Source organism: Ziziphus jujuba, chromosome 10 (assembly GCF_031755915.1).
Source record: "Ziziphus jujuba cultivar Dongzao chromosome 10, ASM3175591v1".
In the NCBI taxonomy this organism is placed as follows: domain Eukaryota; kingdom Viridiplantae; phylum Streptophyta; class Magnoliopsida; order Rosales; family Rhamnaceae; genus Ziziphus; species Ziziphus jujuba.
In genome coordinates, this window is record NC_083388.1 from 1555678 (window position 1) to 1579117 (window position 23440).

The following is a 23440-nucleotide window of genomic DNA, read 5'->3' on the forward strand; positions in this document are numbered from 1 at the left end:
AGGATCAGGAGGCAAAATTTACCAAAAAAAGGGTCAGGATGTAAATCTAATTTATCCGGGTCATGGCTTTTGCAATGGCAGTGCCTTTTCTTCTACAGTATTTAAAACGCAAAAACAAAGCGTGAGGATTGTCATTGATCATTGCTTTTAGCCTCCCAATGAAGGTATCTGAGATCATTAATGGAGTATCGGCTTTCATGGCCAAAGAGGGAATGCATTACAACTTCCAAGTCATTATATTTCCTCAATTTATTGTCAAACATTTACACCGTTAATGTGGGATTTTCTTTATTATTATTGCAGCAACTCATATGGAAAACTTTTTTTTTTTTTTCAAGTTTTTTATGCTATAGATCCGAACAATTAGAGTGGATTATTTTTACATTTGTTGCACTCGATTGCCTTCCCCACAAGTGATTTACATTTTGTTTGTTTATTGTGAGCAACTTTTCCTTTGTCAATGACACTTTTTTCAATGTTCCTTTTCCTCATTCTTTCTTTTTTGTTTAGCAATCCACTTAGAAACCCATGCATTTTATAATTAAAATAATATTAAATAATTAAATAATGTAATCAAAGAATAATAAAATGGATTATTATAAAATATATTTTTTTAAAATGCATCACTATTCGGTTCATAAACTTCTTGTTAAGTAATGTCATTTCTTAATTATGATATAATATCAATTGGTCATATTATAACCAACCCTTTGTAATTGAAAATTCAATGAAATACTCATATAACACTTACATAAATAACCTATACAGACAATATAAACTTGAATTCTTGTTTTTCAGTATAAGCTTGACAAGAAAATGAAAAAGATGAAAACAATGAGTTATTTTCTTTTATGGTTTCTTACTAGGATTTGAATCCTGTTCCTAATCCTTCTTAAAATTATTATTTCCAATATATTTTATCTATACTAGTTATCTATGTACATATTAAATGACCAATTTAATCAAATTATAAACAAAAATGCTGGACCAACTTTCATGTCATAAATTTAAAAATGAAATTATTTTGAGATCGGCAATTGTGTAATTCAAGGATGAATTTAGATTAATTCATGGTTCCATTCTTACCTTATAATTTATCCATCATCTCCTTTTTAAAAACAAGAGAGACCAAGATGAGAGATCTTGATAGTAAAATTGATTCCTTTTCCCAACTCATTGATTTACCAATTAAGTATTTTCAAAATATATATACATATATTTTACAGATTTGTGTGTGTGCTCTTATAGAGATGTATGGTAAAGCTTTTGTTTATACGCCATGGAAATAAATTCTTATGTAACTCCTATGTATATAAACTAAAAAAATACAATTTTGAATAAAATGATACAAGAGAGCATATAATTTTTGTAATATTTATGATATCTAGTAATTGATAATTATTATCAATGAATTGCATTGCCTCAATATACTTTCGATAATAATGTTTCTCAGGGGTTCAAAATAAATTACATGAAAAAGAAATATTGCAATAAGAGGTAATTTATTATGTCAGATACGAAGCAAACTATATATTAATACCTTACTATTATGGTCGATTATCTGGTAAATCAGTTAATAATATCCAAAGTTTTTTTTTTGAATGTCTCTTGGTATTTGTACGGATTTGAAATGCACATTAGCGGAAAAAAATAATTTGAAAAATGAATATTAGTTCTATTTTAATTCTACTATGATATATGCCTGATATTAACCAAAAAGCAAAAACAAAAATACAATACTATGTCTTGCACACTTTATGGGTACTATCAAATTTGTGTTTGAACTTTTAATTGTAACTTAATCATTTCTTAGAATAATTTGTATTGATTATGGTTATTGTTCTTAAAAAGCAAAAATATTATTTTTATTTTGTTGATATCGAAAATGGAGCCAATTCCACCTTAATATTTTGATGGAAGAAATGATGACTCTGCCACTTTGATGTATGCTAGGGTCTAGGGGCATCAATTAATTATTTTTTTATATTAATTAATCCTTTTTTAGAATAGGCAAAAATGATTAATCTCTCATTTTTGTCAACTTTGGAAAGTCATTTACATACATTTTTTTTGTTGCTTATAGTATTTTTTTCATTCCATAGATTTACATGCATTACATTATTTAAAGAAAAAACTAAATTTGTTTTATTTTTTTTTTCTTTCTGCAATACTAAATTTGTACTTAAAAGGATGAAATTTCAAAACAAACATTTAAATAAGGAATCTACTACAACCTCTACACTTTTTGGAAATATGAAATGTCAAAACTTTTTAAATTGGATAGAGATCTAAGTCAATTTTCTTACAAAATTTGAAGGTCCAAATAACAAAATGATTAAAGAAAACTATTATTTAGAGTAATTATGTTTTTTTGATAAATATTTAGAGTAATTATGTTGTTACAATAAATTGACTGATATAGATAGAAAAAGATTCAAATTTTAAATACTCCAATTCAATTAATTTTAAAATAAAATTAATTAAAGTTATTACGAAGTATAATAGGTCAACTACGATTAAATTATTCCACGCAAAAAAAAGGTATGATTAAATTATTTTATTTTTTAAAAAATAAGTTTAAATTTGTTTATTTAAATTAATTTTTTTTTGAAAGATCATTTAAATTAATTTTAAAATTCATTAGAGGACCATGAAGTAATGGCCTACGTAACTGGAATAAGATGAATATATATATATATATATATATATATATATTTTGGCGCTGAACGCCTCCGCCTCTTATATATTTCTGCTTTATTCCCCATCTTTTTAAATTTAGCAGCCTACTAAAAGTGGGATCCAATCTCAAATATAAAAAATGTGTAAAAAAATATTTGATACTAAATTACATGTCATTATTGTAAGTTTTGGTCTGAAAGTAATTGCAAGAATATCCTGTTTCTAACTGTTGTGATTATATTATAAGAAGCATATTTTAGTATGAATATTTTTGGAGACAGTAAAATCCCCTTAAATAGTGAAAAGTTGCTCACATACTAAACCTTTAAAAATAATTACTTTGAAAGGAGGCAATTCTCTCTAGAATTTTCTCAAACATAATATATTGTCATTTACTATCAATTACATATGTAAATAATTGATTGCCATTGGAAGCGAAAAAGTCCAAAGGAGCATCTCTAATAGTGTTTTTATCATAGAGAATATTTATTGCTGTGTTATTTTTAATATAGGTGCAAAATTATACAAAGTGAATTGTGGAACTTCTTTAGAATCAAAATGATTGTTTATATTTTTTATTTTTTATTATTCATCTAAAATGATTGTTTTTATTATGGAAAAAAGAGAATGATTAGAGATTTAGCCCCAAAAAAGAAAAAAAAAAGAGAATGATTAGAGAAGCAAATACCACACTTTTTCTTTTACTTGTATATTTTACAAAAACAGAAAACGCTCAACACATTTTTATGCATATACACCTTATATTTTAAAAAAATAATAATAAGAATACCCCTCTGATTTTTATTGCAATATCATATCTTTATTTATATGAAATTCTTACCATAAAACTACAAAAAATAAAAAAAAAATAAAAATTACAATTCAATTACAGACCGAATATAAAATTTCTCAAAAGAAAAAAAAAAAAAGAAGAAGAGAAAATGGAAAAACAGAGGATCAGACAGAGACACCGTCACTGTCTCTTCCCATGCTGCGCTTTTGTCTTATAAACGCGGTAAAAAATCTGGCACGGACTTCATACAAGACGAGTAGAAGACACGTAGAGGTAGAGAGAGAAAGTGGGAGTGAGAAAGTTTGCATTTTTCGTCTTCTTGTTTGGATTCAGAGAGATAGATTTACCTGAGAAGTAGAAAAGTAGAAGGTGGAAAAGTGGAAAATGGATTTTTTACGTATGAATTGAATGTATATGATGAATCACGAGAAAGAATCCCAATCTTCACCTCCTCAAAATTGGGTTTGCCCCACCAATACCCACCACTTTTCACATTCACCAAGGACCGCCCACCCATCCAACTTTCTCTCTCTCTCTCTCTCTCTTGCAATAAAAGAGCAGAAGATAGAGTCATCTTCTCCCCACTTTCCCTCTCTCTCTCTCTCTCTCTCTCTCTCTGAAAGCCTTTCTTCTCTCGGGATTGACTTTACTTCAGGTACTGGGTTTGGGGGAGAAGACCCATTTCTCAATTTCTTTCTTCAGGTAAACCTATGGAAAATTGGAAATTCTTTTTACTTTTTCGTTTATTTATTTATTTTTTGGATGGGGTTCTCTTGAGTTAGTCTGTTTATGCGGTTGGTTTTATGGTCTGATTTACTTTATGCTCTTTCTGGGTTTGGTTTTGTTTTGCTGTTTCTTTGTGGGTTTTTGGTGTTTTTCTCAAACTCTGATCGATCTGTGAAGCTGGAACCTTTTTCTTTCAGTTGATGTATGTTTTATAGCATGTTTTTGTTGAGTTTTGGGGTTTGAGTTTGAGTTTTATAGGATCAAAACTGGGTTTGTATCAAGTGGACTTTTCTCCAACTAACTTGTACAGTTTCTAAACAAGTTCCAGAAAAAAGTTTGTGGATTTCTTTCTTCTTCCTTTTCCTTTCTTTTTAGTTTTTCCTCAAATTTCATAGCTAGAAAGTTTGTCTGTATCTATCTGTTATACCATGAGATCTGATTTTTAGACGATATGATTGTGGGGAAGGGAATTCTATATGCTGATATTAAGATTGTTTCCACTTTAATGAATGAAAAACACTTAAAAATATTTCTTATATACGTGTATGTTTTCTGGAAATGATATGACTGTTTTTTCACACATGTTCTAAATGATTTACAATTTTTGTTTGGGTACTTGACCTATCTTCGATTGTTATAAAATTAATCATGCATCTGTGAGATGTTTAACACCGATCTGTTGATGGGGACACTTCTGAGATCGAAAGAATTTACTTTCTTCTTGGTTTGTGCTGGAAGATTTACTAAGAAGGCCGATATTGATTCAAACCAGCGTTGTTTTTGGTTCAATAATGTTTGAACCGACATTTATACCTTTCTTGTCATAGTTCTCGTGTGAAAATTGAATGTTTATTTTGATGGTTAGATGCACTTATTGATCTGGAAACTGTTTGATCTCTGATTGGAGCGCCTGTTAACCTGCATATTGTTTGATATTGACTGGATTTTTGTGTTGGTGTTTTTATGTTTTTACAGGTGAACCACCCTGAAAATTAAGTGGTTCTTAATCGTATCTGTATATAGTGCTTTGACATAGTTAAAGCATAGTGTAGTCTGAGATTGAAGGTTTATAGTTGCATCCTTTTCAAGATTTGTGCGAATTTTGAGTTTATCGGGTGATTTCTTTTGGGAAATGATGATGATGTTTGATGAGATGGGATTCTGTGGTGATATGGATTTCTTATGCCCTCCTCAAGGGGGAGAAATAGCTATCCAACAGGCTGAACCAGAAGCCACTGTAGAGGATGATTATACCGATGAGGAGATAGATGTTGATGAGCTTGAGAGAAGGATGTGGAGGGACAAAATGCGTCTCAAACGTCTAAAAGAACAGAATAAGGGTAAGGATGGAATTGATATTGCAAAGCAGCGACAGTCCCAGGAACAGGCAAGGAGGAAGAAGATGTCAAGGGCTCAAGATGGGATCTTGAAATACATGTTGAAGATGATGGAAGTTTGCAAAGCTCAAGGCTTTGTCTATGGGATTATTCCTGAGAAGGGAAAACCAGTGACGGGGGCATCTGACAATCTTCGTGAATGGTGGAAAGATAAAGTCAGGTTTGATCGTAATGGTCCGGCTGCCATAGCCAAATACCAAGCTGATAATTCGATTCCTGGCCGGAATGATGGCTGCAACTCAATTGGTCCTACTCCTCGCACCTTGCAAGAGCTTCAAGACACCACCCTTGGGTCTCTCCTATCAGCCCTTATGCAACATTGTGACCCGCCTCAGAGGAGGTTTCCACTTGAGAAAGGTGTCCCTCCACCATGGTGGCCAGCTGGAACTGAGGAGTGGTGGCCTCAGCTGGGTTTGCCAAAGGATCAAGGACCTCCACCTTATAAGAAACCTCATGACTTGAAGAAGGCATGGAAGGTGGGTGTTCTTACTGCTGTGATTAAGCATATGTCCCCTGACATTGCCAAGATTCGAAAGCTTGTTAGGCAATCAAAGTGTTTGCAAGACAAGATGACAGCTAAGGAGAGTGCTACGTGGCTTGCCATAATCAACCAGGAGGAGGCCTTGGCTCGTGAACTTTTTCCTGATTCTTGCCCTCCTCTTTCCTCTGCTGGAGGAAGTGGATCTTTGGTTATGAATGACTGCAGTGAATATGATGTTGAAGGGGCTGACGATGAACCAAACTTTGATGTGCATGAGCGTAAACCTGAAAACCTTGGTTCCAGTTTTGGGATGGATAGAATGAGGGAAGGGCTATCTGTTCATCAATCACCTTATCCGGTCAAGGGTGAAGTTATCAGCAACATGGATTTCGTTAGAAAGCGGAAGCCAACAGGTGATCTAAACATGATGATGGATCAAAAGATTTACACATGTGAGCACCTTCAGTGTCCTTACAGTGAACTGCGTCTTGGTTTTCATGATAGGACTTCCAGGGACAATCATCAATTGACTTGCCCTTACAGAAGCAACTCTTCAGATTTTGGAGCATCAAATTTCCATGTTCACGAGGTTAAACCAGTTATTTTCCCTCAATCCTTCAGTCAACCCAAACCAGTTGCACCACCAGTGAACTCTGTCTCGCCATCCATCGATCTATCAGGCCTTGGTGTTCCAGAAGATGGGCAGAAAATGATAAGCGAGCTAATGTCAATCTATGATAACAGTGTCCAAGGATCTAAGAATGTTACCCCCGGCATTGCCATCAGCGAAAATCAGAATCATGCTCAGCCCAAATTTCAACATCAACGGGAAGAGTATTTCCACAGCCAAGGAGTTGGATTGGAAGGAAATTTCTTTGAAGAATCCAACATGCAAAGTAACCATCAGGTCCTCTCTCGAGAAGAAGGTCAATTTGACCGTTTTAAGGCTTTGAATTCACCTTTTGAGGCCAACCACAACCAAAATCACAGCAGCAGCAGCAGCAACAACAACAACAACAACAACAACTTTCAGTTGATATTCGGATCTCCTTTCGATCTGTCATCTTTCGATTACAAAGAGGATCTACAAGGTATAGCAATGGAGAAACAGCATGATGTTTCTATATGGTACCAATGAAGCGGTTTAAATGAACACCCTCTTTGGTCCATGAAGTTGTTTTCTTTTTCCTAAGTTAAAAGACACCATGGCCCTTCTTGATCAAGTTGAAATTTGCTGGAAGTATCTTTTTAGTCCTTATATCTTCCTGTCACTTTGTATTCTTGTATGTGTAGAGTTAAAATGTTAGCCCAAAAAAGAAAAAAAGAAAAAAAGGGTCCTTAGATGATCAAAATAAAAGCATATGTGGTAATGAGGGACCCATAGAAACTACCCTCTTGTTTACTAATTTTATGTAGCCCTGTCATATAAATAAGTTAGGTTTTTCTTCTTATTCTTTTTTTTTTTTTTTAATTTTTTTTCTTTTTTTCTGGGTCTCTTTTGTTTTTTTTTTTCTCATTTCTTTTTGGCACTAAAATTTCTGTTCAACCATGATGATGGTTTGGAATCTGACTGTGTTGTACTGTAATGGAAAATGTTGGATAGTAGATGAATGGGAATGGATTGTCTTTTTATGGTTGAATCTTGCATGTTTATCTTTTCTTCGATCTTGACCAAGTACAGATATTAGCTTGCCAAGATGATCCACACTTCCATTATCTTGTTTATGGTGGGGTCCATTCAAAGATGGCTTCTCTGCCTTTGTTTCTTTTCTTTTTATTTATTTATTTATTTGGGGGGTAGCTTGCGGTCAATATAATGCAACCAGCTGGCCACATTCTTTGGCTTCTTCTTAAAGAGTTTCAAAGAGACTAATCCTCCCCTTGACCCACAAAGTTGAAAATTCGATAGTAACATCTAACTCCTTTTCAAGAAGCATCGCTTTTATCAAAATCCACTCCTTGGAAGAAAGGAAAAAAAAAAGAATCATTTTGACCCAAAAAAATCACATGTGACAGAATTACTATTGGCCATGTTTATTTTCTAAGTTATGATTCCCAAAATGAATATATTGTTATAAACTAGCTGTGCCCATTATCTCCTCATTAACATTTCAGCAATAAAGTTCATTGTTTTTCAGATAGAGAACATGAAAAAAAAAAAAAAAAAAAAGAGAGAAAAAAGGGGGCTATGCCCGTTTTAGGTGGAGGCACCAAGATCAAATGTTAAAAAATGTGAAGAATATACGTTGAAGTGTTTTTAATATTCAACCTAAAAAAAATAAAATAAAATTAAGGCACATGTTTTGAAGAATACGATTCCATGAATAATTAAGAATAAGTTGACAATTGGGAATATGATATTGGTAGCTGTTGAGTGACAGTTAAGAGTTGCTAGAACGAATAATGTTAATAACAATATTGTAGCCTCATTTCTTAGATGTTAATTAATAATTGATAATTAATATTGTCTCGATCAATTGGTTGAGATTAACTTAAATACATAGTTGACTTATTAGCATCCATAACACTTTTGTTTATAGAAAACTTACTGTAATATGACATGGAATTGGCCAATTTTAATTAATAATCTATAAAGAGTATTTAATTGGCTCAAACTCGTGATCATGAAATGTATATGTATACATGTACCACATGTCCTCAAGAAAAGCTATAATTATTTTTTGTTTTGTTGTCTTGACAATTTTGGATATAATTTATGAACTAAAAGATGTTTTTCTGTCATTTATTTCAAAATTTTAGTAAATTACTTTCATGTTCACTAAATAAACTATCCTTAATTTTTATTCTCCTTTGATAGAGTAACCAAGTTCTCATTAGTTCAACCTCCATGCCAAACTCATTATCTTATTTTTGTAAATTATCAAAATACTATATTAATTTATGAATTCAATAAAAATTTTAAAATACTTTTTATATAGTCACACATTATAACCTAAAGTTTCCATGAATATATTTTTTCTTATTTCTATATTATCTATGCTTTATTTTCTTTGTACTTCTTTTTAAGCTTTGTGATTTTGGATATATATATATATATACAGTTTTGATATAGTAAAAACATAATAAAAACACTATAATAAAAATATCTTACATAGCAGCCATGTCAATTAAAAATATATACACATCATTAATAATTACTTTAAATGAATTATAAATCCCATTTAACCACCTACAACTAAAAAAAAAAAAAACCCTTTCTCAATATAAAAAAAAAGGATAATAATAATATAAAACACGGGTAAATTTTTGTCCTTCCTGCAAATTCCAAATTAGATTTTGCTATTTATTATAATTATTGTTTTTTTTTTTTAATTTAGGGTTTAGGGAATATATATATATATATATATATATATATATATTTATCATGTAATGTGAAAAATGCTTAAATGTAGTGCCTATGAGGCCCCACGTTCCATCACCTGTCATTGTTCATAAAACCTTTTCAGTTTTCCATTTATTTTTCCACTGTTTGATAACCATTTTGATCTTATCCATCCGCGAGTCCCATACCATGAAAAGAAATAGCACAAAGAAGTGAAAGACACAACTCGGCGTGCTTAATCATAAAATCTCCATGAAGATTTTCCTTTTTTCATTACCCAATACAAAAAAACCTCATCAATCAAACACCAAAATTTCATGTACGAGGTGGGGCTATATATGTTCTCACTGTAATTGGACTTATTATCATGGGGTGTGGGGTGGTTGGGAAATTGACATTAGAGCTATATTATCCAATGCTTCTCCCTTTTGTCCTGATAACTTTGATCAATGGTTTCAATACTTGTATTCGAATCTATGCCGTTGTTACATGGAACCCATCAGATCCAATGATTGAAAATAAAACGTTTACATTAATTTCAATTTAATATTTTAGAATTTCAAAATCACAATTAATATCTTTAAAATGATATAGATGATATGGTGAATGGAATAATTGAGAAGAAAAATTATAAATATTTGAAATTTGAAGAAAAATTGATGAAATTATTAAAATTAAAAAGCATCGGATTGTATTTAAGTTAAAACTGAAAATAAGTAGATGGAATTAACCCTAAAAAATTTGATTGTTAAAGTCATTCTTTTGGACGTAAGATTTTGATTCCAAATATTTAATCCCACCATCCATTTATTTGGTCATGGTGCAGACTAATATTTCTCTGTGCTTGCAATTTTTGATATTTATTCTCATTTTTTGTTGATACAACAGTGTTTACAAAAATTAGAAAGAAAAAGTAGATGGTAAGATGTTAATTTCTCGAGTATAATGATTATGCCGTGGTTTTTTAGCAAGTTCTAGGAATATGACCTAGCTTCGGGAATTTAGTATAGGTGAATGAATCTAATTTTTGTTGGTTTTCTCACCATTTTGCTGTAATTGTCACAATCACTCTGCATCAGCATCACCATGTGCATCTGGTACTTTTCTCCTAATTTTCATATATATCTTTTTTTTTTTTCTTTAATCATCCAGAAAGTAAATAAGATGAAAAATTAAGTATTTATGGCTATATATTAAGAGTTTGGAGTCGCCTCTATAAAGGGAAAGAAAAATAGTTCTCATTGTTTTTGATTTTAAAATAAATTACAAAAGAAAAAAAAACAAAATTAGAATATATATAAAAATGAGAATAAAGCCACGTAAATGTTGTAGATAAAAAAATTTAGTTTTTACTCTTTCTTTTCCAAATCCATGAGTACATGTTTCAGTAAAACCTCAAATTTATATAAATTCAGATTTTTTGTTCTTGATTCTTTCTGTATTATAATTATCTTTTTGTTCCTCCATCTTCTTATAAACCAAATGATGGAAATTCTTTACAAATTCTTCCATTTTTATTTCATAAACTTCAAACATCAGATATAAATTCCTTAAACTTTACGCATACTGTCAAAAAATAATACATTTTTTTCATTTGTGTTTTGTTTAGATTAATCTTGAAGATTATACCTGAAAAAGTTTAACAAGAAAGTGACCACTAATTTCACCAAGTGAGGTTCTCTTTCTCCGTCAGTGTTAGTGACGTTGTGGCCAACAAAATTTTGCCAACTTCATAAAAATCATTGCCTGCTTTCTATTTAGCCCCTAGAAGGTCATGTTCTTCATGTTTCACAATTTACTTTTTGCTTGAAAACAATGTATGTTTCTTTGGTATTATGTAAACATGAGATAAGGCAGACAACAAACAAAATCCCTTATCTAATTCCATTTTCTTTTCAATTTCAACTCAACAAACTATTTCACCATGCTAATGGGCTTTGTCACTTCACTTTTTGATAAGCCGTTTATTTTATAGTGTTTTCTATTTTTAGAAAGTACTTTCGAATAAAATTATAGATGAGTGGCTATTTGTTATTATTGGTGATAATTATTAATTTATATGATAAATATATTTAATTATATTAATTTTTTACTAAAATTTTAAAGTTGAATTCTTTAATAATAATCATTATATTGATATGACATATAAATTTCAATAATAATTGTTCACCGTTAGTGATAAATAATATAGTATTTTTCATTTTACATAGATTCCTTAAAAACTTACTATAATTGAAATTGGAATAATTACATTTTAATACCATATAAAGTCATTTAATTTCTTCTGAGACTGTAAAATCAATTTCATCATATTGATATCTCTATTTTTAAAAATTTTATAAATTGATCAGATTCAGTTGAAATTGACAGAAACAATCAAATAAAAGTCATGTGCTATGCATATGACCCCCAAAATCGATTTTTTTTTTTAATTTATTGTTTCAGTTTTTTTCAATTTTTACATTTAAAAATTCAAAGAAAATTTGAGAGTTCCAAAAAAATATTAAATGTTCAAAAATTTTTTGAGAGGTAGAAAAAATATTAGAGGTGTTGAAAAAATTATTAAAGCCTAAAAAAAAATCAGATGTTTAAAAAAATTAGGGAGAGCAAAAAAATTTGATGTTAATAAAAATTCTGAGAGTCCAAAAAAACATTGGATGTGAAAAAAAATCAACGAGCTTAAGAAAAATACCAAATATTAAAAAAAATCAAATAGTTTGAAAAAACACAAAAGATCATGTTAAAAAAAGAACTGATAATTGAAAAAAGTTCCAAGTATTCAAAAAAAAAAAAATTAGATGGTAAAAAAAAATTTTGTGAGTTCGAAAATAAAATAAGATATTCAAAAAAATTATGAGAATCCAAAAAAATAACTAGATAGTTAATAAAAATTTTGAGTGTCAAAAAAAATCATATAGTAAAAAATAATTTTAAAAATTTTAAAAAATACTAGATGTTTTAAAAAAATTTCAGAATCTAAAAAATACCAAATGGTTAAAAAAAAATTTATATGGTAAAAAAATTTCAAGAGTTAAAAAAAATTACCATATATCCAAAAAACAAAATTCGAGAGCAAGAAAAACTTTGATAATTTTATAAAGCTCTCAAAATTTTTTTTTTTCACTATTTGTTATTTTTCTGGGACATTCGAAATTTTTTCAACCATCTAATATTTTATAGGCCCTTAAAATTTTTTTATAATATGGTTTTTTTTATTTGTGTCCTTGGAATTTTTTTTTTTTTTTTTTACCATCTAATAGTTTTTTTAGGCTCTCCGACTTTTTTTAATATTTGGTATTTTTTTGCGCTCGGAATTTTTTGAATAAGTTTGTATTGTTTTATGGCTTTCAGAATTACTTTTGTTTTGAATATTTGATAACTTTTTTGGGCACTCAAATTTTTTTTTTTTAGCTTTTTGGTATCTTTTTTAGGCTTTTAATTTTTTTACCATCTGGTATTTTTATTATACTTTCTGTTTTTTTTTTTTTTTTTTTTTTTTTTTTTTTTTTTTTTACCATTTGATATTTTTTTTGGGCTTTTGAAAATTTCTTTGAACATTTAGATTTTTTTTGGGCACTTGAAATTTTTTTTTTAACAATATATTATTTTTTTTCCAATTCTCAGAATATTTTTTTACAATCTTCTATTTTTATCCTGCTCTATAATTTTTTTTTCACCATTTAGTATTTCTTTTTAGGCTTTTAATTTTTTTTTTTTTGAAGATTGTTATTTTTTGGGCCCTCGAATATTTTCTTTTTAAATGGAAAAGTCTGAAAATAAATTAAAATATCAAATTTGGGGGTTTAAATGTGCAACACATGATCCTTTTTGATATGAATTGGACTAATTTATAAAGATTTTAACATAAAGATATCAATGTGATGAAATTGATGTTAGAGGCTCAAAACTAAATTAAATGATTTGAAAGGATATTAAACTGTAATTATCCCATTAAAATATCAAAAATTATCTTTTAAAATGAATGAATCCCTTGTGAGTTTAGCAGTTTAAGAGAAATATGTTAAAAAAAAATATCTGTAAGAATAATTTATAAATATTGATATTTTAATAATTCAAAATTTATGTTTAAGTTGGAACTTTTCAATTAGATGCAAATTAAATCATTAATTAAGTTTTAATTGTTCAAATCTTGATCACAAATATATTTTCCGGTTGAAAAAGGATGATCATTCATTTAATTGCAGTAACATATAATTAAAATTTTATACTAAATTAAATTGTTTTTTAGGAATCATTTTGAACCTTTTCAGAGCAAGGTTACATTTGTATGAAATAAAACGTGTGCATGTAAGCTCATTATTAATTGACTTTGTTCATCTATATTTCGTTCTGAAATGAATTTTGAAAAATGGGTCATATATGCATAATATATTTATATATATTATATTCCAATGAGTCTTAATCCTATTCTTAGTCATCCTCTAAGCTGATCAGTTAAGGTATTAAACTAATATATCATATATATGATCATTATCTTGTATATACTGAAGCCACATCATTATATTAAGCAAAAAAATAAAAAAAAAATAAAAAAAGAAAAAAAGAAAAAAGACACATCATTACAGTCAAATCTAAGGCTATTGGCACTTTATCATGTTCACCCTTTTATTACACTTGATTCTTTAAAAAGCCTTAAAAAGATATATCAATAAAAAAAAGCAACAAAATATTAATTAAAAAAAAAGCCTTAAAAAGATTATTATGTTTGTGACAATATTAATTAATAGGCTTTGAAAAGATTATATTAATATAAGAATGATTCATGGTATAATAGGTATGTTATGGATGTTAGAAAAATGAACTGATTTAAATTTAGGAGCATTGTTGAGAAGTCGTTAAAAAAGGCATAGAGTTCTAATGTAGTGAAGAGGCAAGCAGAAGCAGAGTATTGTTTACAAATCAAATGTTAAAGATTGTAATGTCTACAAATATATAAATCTTGGCTTATTGATGAATTTTTATCTGCAACAGCTGGTCTTGTTAAGTTGGAGCTATATCAAAGCCTTATAAACAAATGATGCCACTAGTTATAGAGAAATTGAATGCCAAACTGTGGTGAATATGGTTAATGCAGAAGAGGGAATTCATGGAATCTGAATGAATTTATAGTTGAAGACATCAAAGACTCGTTGCTCAAAACAGAGAAATCAATGCAGGGGTTTCCATGTTACCTCAATATAACAAAGAAATATGCAGGGGTTATAATTGTGGCAAAAGAAACCTCTAAAGGGGATAAATTGTAAATTGCAACCAGAACTTACAATGATCCCTAAAGTATAAAGGTCTGCATTTTATTTGGTAATACAGGTGCATAATCAATTATATATGCTCAATTCTTTTTATAACCTCTCATATTTGTTTGAATTATTTTCCTTTAGTAATTATATGCAGAACAATGCCAAAACTATGGACATGAACAATTGGTCTATATGTCAGGCAGTGAGCTTATAATTTATAAAGGGAAAGGACTTTCTCTATGGTAAAGCTACCGAAAAAGAAAAGAAGGTGGTCAATTGTTTTGTAAAATCATTAGTGACATTGTCTAATAAACAAGTGATTTAGCTTCCTTGACAAAAAGAGCCCTTGGTCAAAGCCCAAACTTGCTTAAGAATCCAACTAAAATTAGCTTACTCAACAATTCTATGCCTCATTATATAATATATCATTCTGTTTCTTTCACAACCTCAAGCCAACAATCAAAGTCAAACCCACCACCTAGACCTCGAAATTTTTTTTGTCTTGTCCTTATGGCCTCTAACAAAAGACCCAAAACCTCCCTAAACCCCATTGCTGCCAGTGCCACCAGTACTTGTTATCAAACACCTTCTTCACTCTCCGCCGAAATGGTAGCCAACAATGATGATCTCCTAACCGAAATCCTTGTTCGCTTGCCCATCAACTATGTTCTGGCCTTCAAATCCCTATCCAAACACTGGCTTTCCCTCATCTCCAATCCACATTTCTGTCGCCGCAGCACTGCTCTCTACAACCCCAGCTGCGGCCTTTTCTTGCTCCGCCCTTCCATCTCAACCAACCCCAACCCAGTATTTGACTATCTTAGTCTCAATCAAAGCTCTAATCTCTCTAACAAACACTTAATGATAAGTCTCTCTTTTCTAACTGATCCCATGGGTATCAAAATCTTGCAGTCTTGCAATGGATTGTTATTATGTTCTACTTCCGGTGGACCCGAAGCAAGGAAAAAATACTACGTCTACAATCCTACCACTAAGCACTATACCATCCTTCCTCAGCTGCCGGTTAGTGGGTATGCTTATAGGTCTACTGTTATGGGATTGAGTTTAGCTTTTGATCCTTCCAAATCGCTTCCCTACAAAGTTGTTTGCGTTAAGAGCCGCAACTCCGAGCAAACCCAGTTGGAGTTTGAGATTTATTCATCTGAGATGGGAGCTTGGCGGCTAAGTACTAGCAAGTCTTTCTTGTCACCCATATCCACCTATAATATTGATTTCAATGGTGGTGTGTTTTGGAATGGTGCAATTCATTGGATCAGTACTAGGGAAGCGGCAGGTGCTCTATATTTCAACCTGGAAGAAGAGCGTTTTAGCGAAATGCCATTGCCTCCTCTACCAGAGGACTGGAAGGACTGGAATGAAAGTCAATTCGGATATTTTGGTGAATCGGGAGACCATTTGCATGTTATTGGTATGTATAATCCTCCATCAAAATGTTTCAATGTGTATGAAATGAAGAGAGACTATTCCGGCTAATTTGCCAAGTTCCGAGTTGATGTTGCTCAAGTTCTGGTTGCATTTTCAAATGATAAGAGATTTACGCTCCAAGTACGGGAATTATCTCTCTTCTCGTTCAGTATAATCTGTGTGGTTCGTTGTGAGCCTGAGGAAGATTCATATATGGTGATGCACTTTCATGGTGGAATAATCATAAAGTATTATTTGAAGACTAATGCTTTCATGAAGCTTTGTGATATTGATGATGATAGTGGAGATGGTTTAGCGTATCGTGATTGGACTAATGCCACATCAATTCATTAAATGCCCGGCTTGTGTATGAAAACTTGTAGGATCTTGAAAAATTTTTAAAAAATAATAATAAAAAGCTTTAAATTGTTATTATTTTATTCTCAGAAAACAAATTTTCATGATTTAGACACGAGCATAATAAAAATGAAAATTCAAAGACATGCATATTGGATGATTTAGAAATTTGTACGTAGAATTACTTTCTTTAACGGGCAGGTTTTGAAATAGTCAAAAACCAAGAAACACGGTGGATAATTCAATAACTTGATCGCGTTGTGATAAATATGAAAGTTTTTAGGACCGGGATGGTTTTCATTTAATTTCATCTTTTGTTCTTAGCTCTTCAAATCCAATATAACGTGGATTTATTTACCCGAAAAAATATTAATGTGGATTTTAAAAGTTGTTCTTCTAATATAATCAAATCCCTTATTATTTTCATTCAGGACATGTAGCTACCAAAATATCCTAGCCCCTCATCTCCTCCATCTTGTCTCGTATATCTTTCCGTTTTGACGGTTTGTATAATAGACCTGGCTTTTGCATACGTGTCTACATATATATCATGATTTTTAAGTGTTAAGGGTTTGCATGATATAGCTAGGTCCAAATGGCACAGGGGTTTTCTAATGCTGCCAAGTAAGGTATAATTTGACAGTCAATATTGCTGGCTCAATTTTGGTCCACATAGGCATAGCGTCGATCTCTATTCTACTTCTTTTGTTTCCAGTTTTGCCCTTCAATGAGATGCATTATAATTTGTGTATTTTATTTGGGTATTAACAAAACAGTCTTAGTGTTTTTCTTTATACAAAAGTTTTAAGATTAAAAATAACCCAATAGTTCTAGATTGAACGGTCTGCAATTTCACGCATTGATCCATTCCATGGATTTGGTTAAAAAATTTAGAGCATGCCTAAATAATATCGTGGCCATATTAAAAAATAATGATTGATAGCAACCAAGGAGGAAAAAAAAATTGGAAGGCGTCCAAGGCAACATTAGAAATAAGGACAATGCGCTAAACCGCATGTACCAAATTTTAGTTACCAAATAATATAAGAGTTTACAATGGTTAATTAATGAATTGATAATCCAATAAAATAATGCCAAAATCATTTGATAACAAAAAATTGATTAATAAAGTTAGTTTGTCTAAAATTACTGCAAAAATAATAATAACAATAACAGTGAGAACAATGCCAGAACTATGAATATGTAATTAGTCTTATATGTAGGGCTGTGAGCTTATAATTCATAAAGGAAAAGGACTTTATCTATGGCAAAGCTACCTAAGAAAAAAAGAAGATGGTCAATAGTAATATAGAAACTTGGGTGATTTTTAAAATCACTAGTGACATCGTCTAATAAGCAAGTGTTTTAGGCTTTCTTGACAAAAAGAGCCTTTGGTCAAGGCACAAACTTACTTGAGAATCCAACTAAAATTAGCTTACTAACCAATCCTTTGCCCCATTATATACTATTCCGATTCTTTCACACCCCCAAGACAACAATCAAAGTAAAACCACCTCATAGACCTGAAAAATCCTTTGTCCTTATGGCCTCAAACAAAAGACTCAAAACCTCCCTAAACCCCATTGATGCCTGCACCACTTGTTATCAAACACCTTCACTCTCCGCGGAAATTGTAGCCAACAATGATGATCTCCTAACAGAAATCCTAGTTCGCTTGCCCATCAAGCTTCTCCTGGCCTTCAAATCCGTTTCCAAACGCTGGCTTGCTCTCATTTCCAATCCCCATTTCTGTCGCCGCCGCACCCCACTCTACAAGCCCAACTGCGGCCTTTTCTCGCCACCCCGTTACAGGATAGGAGCAGGTACTAGTACCAACCTCGTATATGACTATGTCAATCTCTCTAGTCCAGTCCAGTCCCGCATCCCAAACAAACCTTTACGTCTCTCTTTCACAACCGATCCCATGGGTGGGATCAAAATCATGCATTCTTGTAATGGATTGTTGTTATGTTCTTCTCACCGTGGACCCGATAGATGGATAAAGTACTACGTCTACAATCCTCCCACCAAGCACTATACTATCCTTCCTCAGCTGCCTGTTCGCAGTGGAGGTCGTAGGAGTATTATGGGATTTAGTTTAGCTTTTGATCCTTCCAAATCGCCTCGCTACAAAGTTGTTTGTGTTCGGAGCCTCAGATCCATGCAAAATCAATTGGACTTTGAGATTTATTCGTCCGAGATGGGACCTTGGAGGCTCAGCAGTGAGTCTTTCTTCTCACCCATATCAACACATAATCTTCACTTCAATGTAAGTGAATTTTGGAATGGTGCAGTTCCCTGGATCACTACTTGGGATAATTGGGAAGCTGCAGGTGGTCTATATTTCAATGTGGAGAAAGAGCGTTTAAGCCAAATGCCAGTGCCTCCACTACTTGTGGAGGATTCGGAGGAGAATAGGAATCAAAGAAATTTCATATGTTTTGGAGAATATGGAGACCATTTGCATCTTCTTGAAATTTACAATCCTCCATCAACATATTTCAATGTGTATGAGATGCAGACAGACTATTCAGGTTGGTTTGTTAAGTTCCGAGTGGATGTTGCTCAAGTTGCTGAGAGATGTATACTCGCAGTTCAGGACTTATACCGGTTCTTGTTGTCCAATCTAATCTGTGTGGTTTGCAGTGAGGTTGATGAACAGTCATATATGGTGATGCACCTTCCAGATGCAATTGTAAAGTATTACTTGAAGACTAATAGTTTAATGAAGCTTTGCGATATTGATGATCATTATGGTGGTGAAAATGTTGTAGTGTATAAGAGTTGGACTAGTACATATCAATACACTGAGTCTTGCTTATGTGTGAAAATTTGAATAAGCTTTTCCATTTATTTCCTGTTCTTTTTTTTTTTTTAAATAATAATACAGAAAATTATATCAATGGTTAACACATGGATGATGATGAAGTATGAAGTTGATGTTTAGCAATTTGCAGCATTAATTAATTTCTTCCACGGGCAGGTTTTGAAATTGTCAAAAACCAATAAAAGATGTGGAAATTCTAGAACTTGAGCGCGATATGATAAATATGCAAATTAATTTCCTCTTTTGTTTATTTAAAAAAAAAAGAAAAAAGGAAAAAAAATCCTCTCTTTTGTTCTTACCGCTTTAAATCCAATTTGAATTCTGAAAGTTGTTCTTCTAATCGAATCTACAAATCTAATTAATTCCATCGGATAATTATGATAGTGTTTTTTTTATTTTTTTTCTTATATATATATATATATATATATTATATTAGCTTTTAAGATTAGAATCTACAACTTCAGATTAAAAATAATCCAATAAATTTTAAATTGGATGGTTTCGATTTGCATGCATTGATTCATTCCATGGGTTCATTTAAAAAATTTTGGAGCATGCCTAAATAATATGGAGGCCTTATTACTAATAAAGATCGATTTGATGGCAATCAAAGAGGAGAAAATTGGAGGCGTGTGCGGCAACATTAGAAATAATAAAATAATAGTAAGAACGTTGCCAATTGGCAATTGACGCAAACATAAAGTCTATCAGTAAACTCTTTTCGAAAAATAAAAAAATATAAAAAGTCTATGAGGAAAATAAAAATGACTAAACTTATATTGTAATAGTGATCAATGTCTTATTCTAATGCTGCATCATTATATTCAAATCTAATGCTCTCCGCACATAATAATATATATATATATATATATTCACCTTTCATTAAACTTGATTGTTTAAAAAGCCTTAAAAAGATGATGTGCCAATATTAAATAAGCTTTAATCAGATTATGACAATGATGTCATCGGTATTAGAGGTTCTTAATGGATGTTAAATAAATGGATTGACTTAAATTTAAGAGCATTGTTGAGATGTTGCAAGGGGAATGGAATTCTAATGTAGTGAATAGACAAGCAGAGGCAGAGTATTGTTTATAAATCAAGTGTTAAAGATTGTAACAATATCTGCAACACGAATAAAGCAATTGAAGCTGCCGTATAGGGGAGCCATGAAGATCAATGTGGATGGAGCCGTGCCACTGCCATTGGAAAGAGGGCTGTAATTGGCAATATTGAAGAGGGAGAATTGATTTGCAGCTTTATCAAAGCCTTAAAAACACAATAATGCCACTAGCTATAGAGAAACTGAATGCCAAACTTTGGTGAATATGGTTAATCCAGAAGAGGGAATTCATGGAATCTAAATGAATTTATAGTCGAAGCACCAAAGAATATGCTCAAAACAGAGAAATCATTTGCATGTTACCTCTTTTTTTTTTTTTGATAAAAGCATGTTACCTCAATATAACAAAGAAATATATATATTCAGGGATATAATTATGACAAAAGAAAACTTCATGCGGATAATTGTAACTAGAATTAACAGACAGTGATCCTTAGAGCATTTTATCAAAAAATTGATCCCCATATCATAAAGGTCTGCATTTTATTTGATACAAGTGTATCATCAGCTATGCACAATCGAACTTCCCTCTAATGAAGCTCAATTCCACCAGGAAGTTAAATAGCAAGCATATGCAAAATAATGCCAAAACTATGAACATGTAATTGGTCTATATGTCAGGCTGTGAGCTTATAACTCATAAATGAAAGAGACTTGCTCTATGTAAAGCTACCTAAAAAAAATAAAAAAACCAACCACAAAAAAAAAAAAAAAAAAGGAGAGAAAAATTTAGTGGGTTTTTAGAATCTGTGACATTGTCTAAGCAAGTGTTTAGCTTCCATGACAAAGAGCCTTTGGTCAAGGGCCCAAGCTTGCTTCACAATCCAACCAACATAGCATTAGCTTACTCGACAATTCTGTGCCCATTATATTCCCTTTCTTCACACCCTCAAGCCAACAATCAAAATCAAAGTCAAAGTCAAACTGCCACATAGACCTCAAAAAAAAAAAAAAAAAGTTTTTGTTCATGGCCTCAAACCTAAAATCAAAATCCTCCCTAACCCCCATTGCTAATCCCACCAGTTGTTATCAAACACCTTCACTCTCTGCCCAAGTAGTAGCCAACAATGATGATCTCCTAACTCAAATCCTTGTTCGCTTGCCCATCAACTCTCTCCTCACCGTCAAATCTGTATCCAAACACTGGCTTTCCCTCATCTCCGATCCCCAATTCTGTCGCCACCTCTGCCGCAGCAGCCCTCTTTGCAATCCCAGCTGCGGCCTTTTACTCCTCAATCCCAGGTTAAGCAATCCCGATCCAGTATATGAGTTGGTCAATGTCAACCAAACCTCCAGTAATCTCTCTGGTCCAGTCCAGTCCCGCATCCCAAACAATCCTTTATTACGTCTCTCTTTCGCAACTGATCCCATGGGTGGTATCAAAATCTTGCAGTCTTGCAATGGATTGTTTTTGTGCTCTACTTCCCCCAGACCCCAAAAACTGAAGAAGTACTATGCTTACCATACTACCATTAAGGAGGAATCAAAGAAAATGTACTATGTTTACAATCCTACCACCAAGCACTACACCATCCTTCCTGAGCTGCCTGTTCGCAGTGGAGCTCCTAGGACTGTTTTGGGCTTGACTTTAGCTTTTGATCCTTCCAAATCACCTCATTATAAAGTTGTTTGTGTTCGTTGCCGTGAAAGGATCCATATCCATAGACAATTGGACATTGAGATTTATTCATCTGAGATGAGATCTTGGCGGCTCAGCAGTAGTAGCCCTTTCTTCACATCCGTGCCGACTTATAATCTCCAACTCAATGGTGGTGTTTATTGGAATGGCGCAGTTCACTGGATTAATAGTTGGGGAAGCACAGGTGCTCTATGTTTCCATATGGATGAGGAGCGTTTGAGCGAAATGCCATTGCCTCCACTTCCAGAGGACTGGCAGGATTGGAATGAAAAAGACTTGGGATATTTTGGAGTATCTGGGGACCATTTGCATCTTGTTGGGATTTACGATTCTCCTTCAACACATATCAATGTGTATGAGATGGAGAGGGATTATTCAGGCTGGTCTGTTCGGTTCCGAGTCGATCTTGCTCAGGTTCTGGCTGCATTTTCAGATGCAGGGAGGTTTACACTCCCAGTACAGGACTTATCCACAGTTCTTGTTCACTATAATGTGTGTGGTTCGTTGTCAAGGTGATGAAGAATCATATATGGTGATGCACTTTCCAGATAAAATTGTAAAGTATTATTTGAAGTCTAATAGTTTCATGAAGCTTTGTGATATTGATGATGGTGGTACAGATGATTTACCGTATAGGGGTTGGACTAATACATATCAATTCATTGAGAGTCTTGCTTGTGTATGAAAAATTTGAAGAAACTGTTTTTAAAATGAGTAAACAAATGAGAAAATTATATCGATGGTTACCGTGAGTTGTTATTATTTATAGTGGATAAATTCAGGATTCAGCTAAGTCAACGTTACAATAAAATTGAATCACAAAGGGATGATGAAGTGTAAAGTTGATGTTCAGCAATTTGTTTTCGGTGAAAAGTTGTTTTTTAGAAATCTGTATTAATTTCTTCAACGGGGCAGGTTTTGAAATAGTCAAAAACCAATTGAAAAAAAAAAAAAAAGGTGGAAATTCAAGAACTTTGAACGCTTTATAATAAATATGTAAATTTTAACCCCTTTTCCTCTTATGTTCTTACCTCTTTTAATCCAATTTTTGAATTCTTTAAGTTGTTCTTCTTTTTGAATTCTTTAAGATGTTCTTCTTCTTCTAATCTATTAATCTACAAATCCAATTATAGTTCCATCGGATAATTATAATAGTTTTAAGATTAAAAAAAATATAAAACTTCAGATTAAAAATAATCCAATAAATTTTAAATTGGTGGGCATGCAATTGATGCATAGATCAATTCCAATGGGTTGAGTTAAAATTTTTTTAGCGCATATACCTAAATAATATCGAGGCCTTATTAAAAAATATAAAAGATTGATAATATCAACCAAAAGAGGGAAAAGTAGAAGGCGTGACGCAACATTAGAAATTATAGTAATAGTGAG

At 31.8% G+C, this 23440-nt stretch overlaps 4 protein-coding genes across 4 annotated transcripts; all 4 read left to right on the plus strand.

Annotated features, from left to right (window-relative positions):
• Positions 1–3953: 3953 nt before the first annotated feature.
• On the plus strand, positions 3954–7527 carry LOC107410460 (protein ETHYLENE INSENSITIVE 3). The gene is made up of 2 exons (XM_016017893.4): positions 3954–4174; positions 5174–7527. Exon 2 carries the CDS (start codon positions 5331–5333, stop codon positions 7212–7214), a length of 1884 nt encoding a protein of 627 aa, XP_015873379.1. The 5' UTR covers positions 3954–4174; positions 5174–5330; the 3' UTR covers positions 7215–7527.
• A 7620-nt stretch (positions 7528–15147) lies between these two features.
• Positions 15148–16432, plus strand: LOC107410439 (F-box protein At5g07610). The gene has a single exon (XM_060812429.1). The coding sequence runs from the start codon at positions 15188–15190 to the stop codon at positions 16169–16171; it is 984 nt and encodes a 327-aa protein (XP_060668412.1). The 5' UTR covers positions 15148–15187; the 3' UTR covers positions 16172–16432.
• Positions 16433–17719: 1287 nt separating this feature from the next.
• LOC112490550 (F-box protein At5g07610) lies at positions 17720–19295 on the plus strand. Its single transcript, XM_025070479.3, has one exon. It carries the CDS (start codon positions 18003–18005, stop codon positions 19293–19295), a length of 1293 nt encoding a protein of 430 aa, XP_024926247.1. The 5' UTR covers positions 17720–18002.
• A 1872-nt stretch (positions 19296–21167) lies between these two features.
• Positions 21168–22932, plus strand: LOC107410438 (F-box protein At5g07610). Its single transcript, XM_016017868.4, has one exon. It carries the CDS (start codon positions 21377–21379, stop codon positions 22562–22564), a length of 1188 nt encoding a protein of 395 aa, XP_015873354.3. The 5' UTR covers positions 21168–21376; the 3' UTR covers positions 22565–22932.
• The last annotated feature ends 508 nt before the right edge of the window (positions 22933–23440 follow it).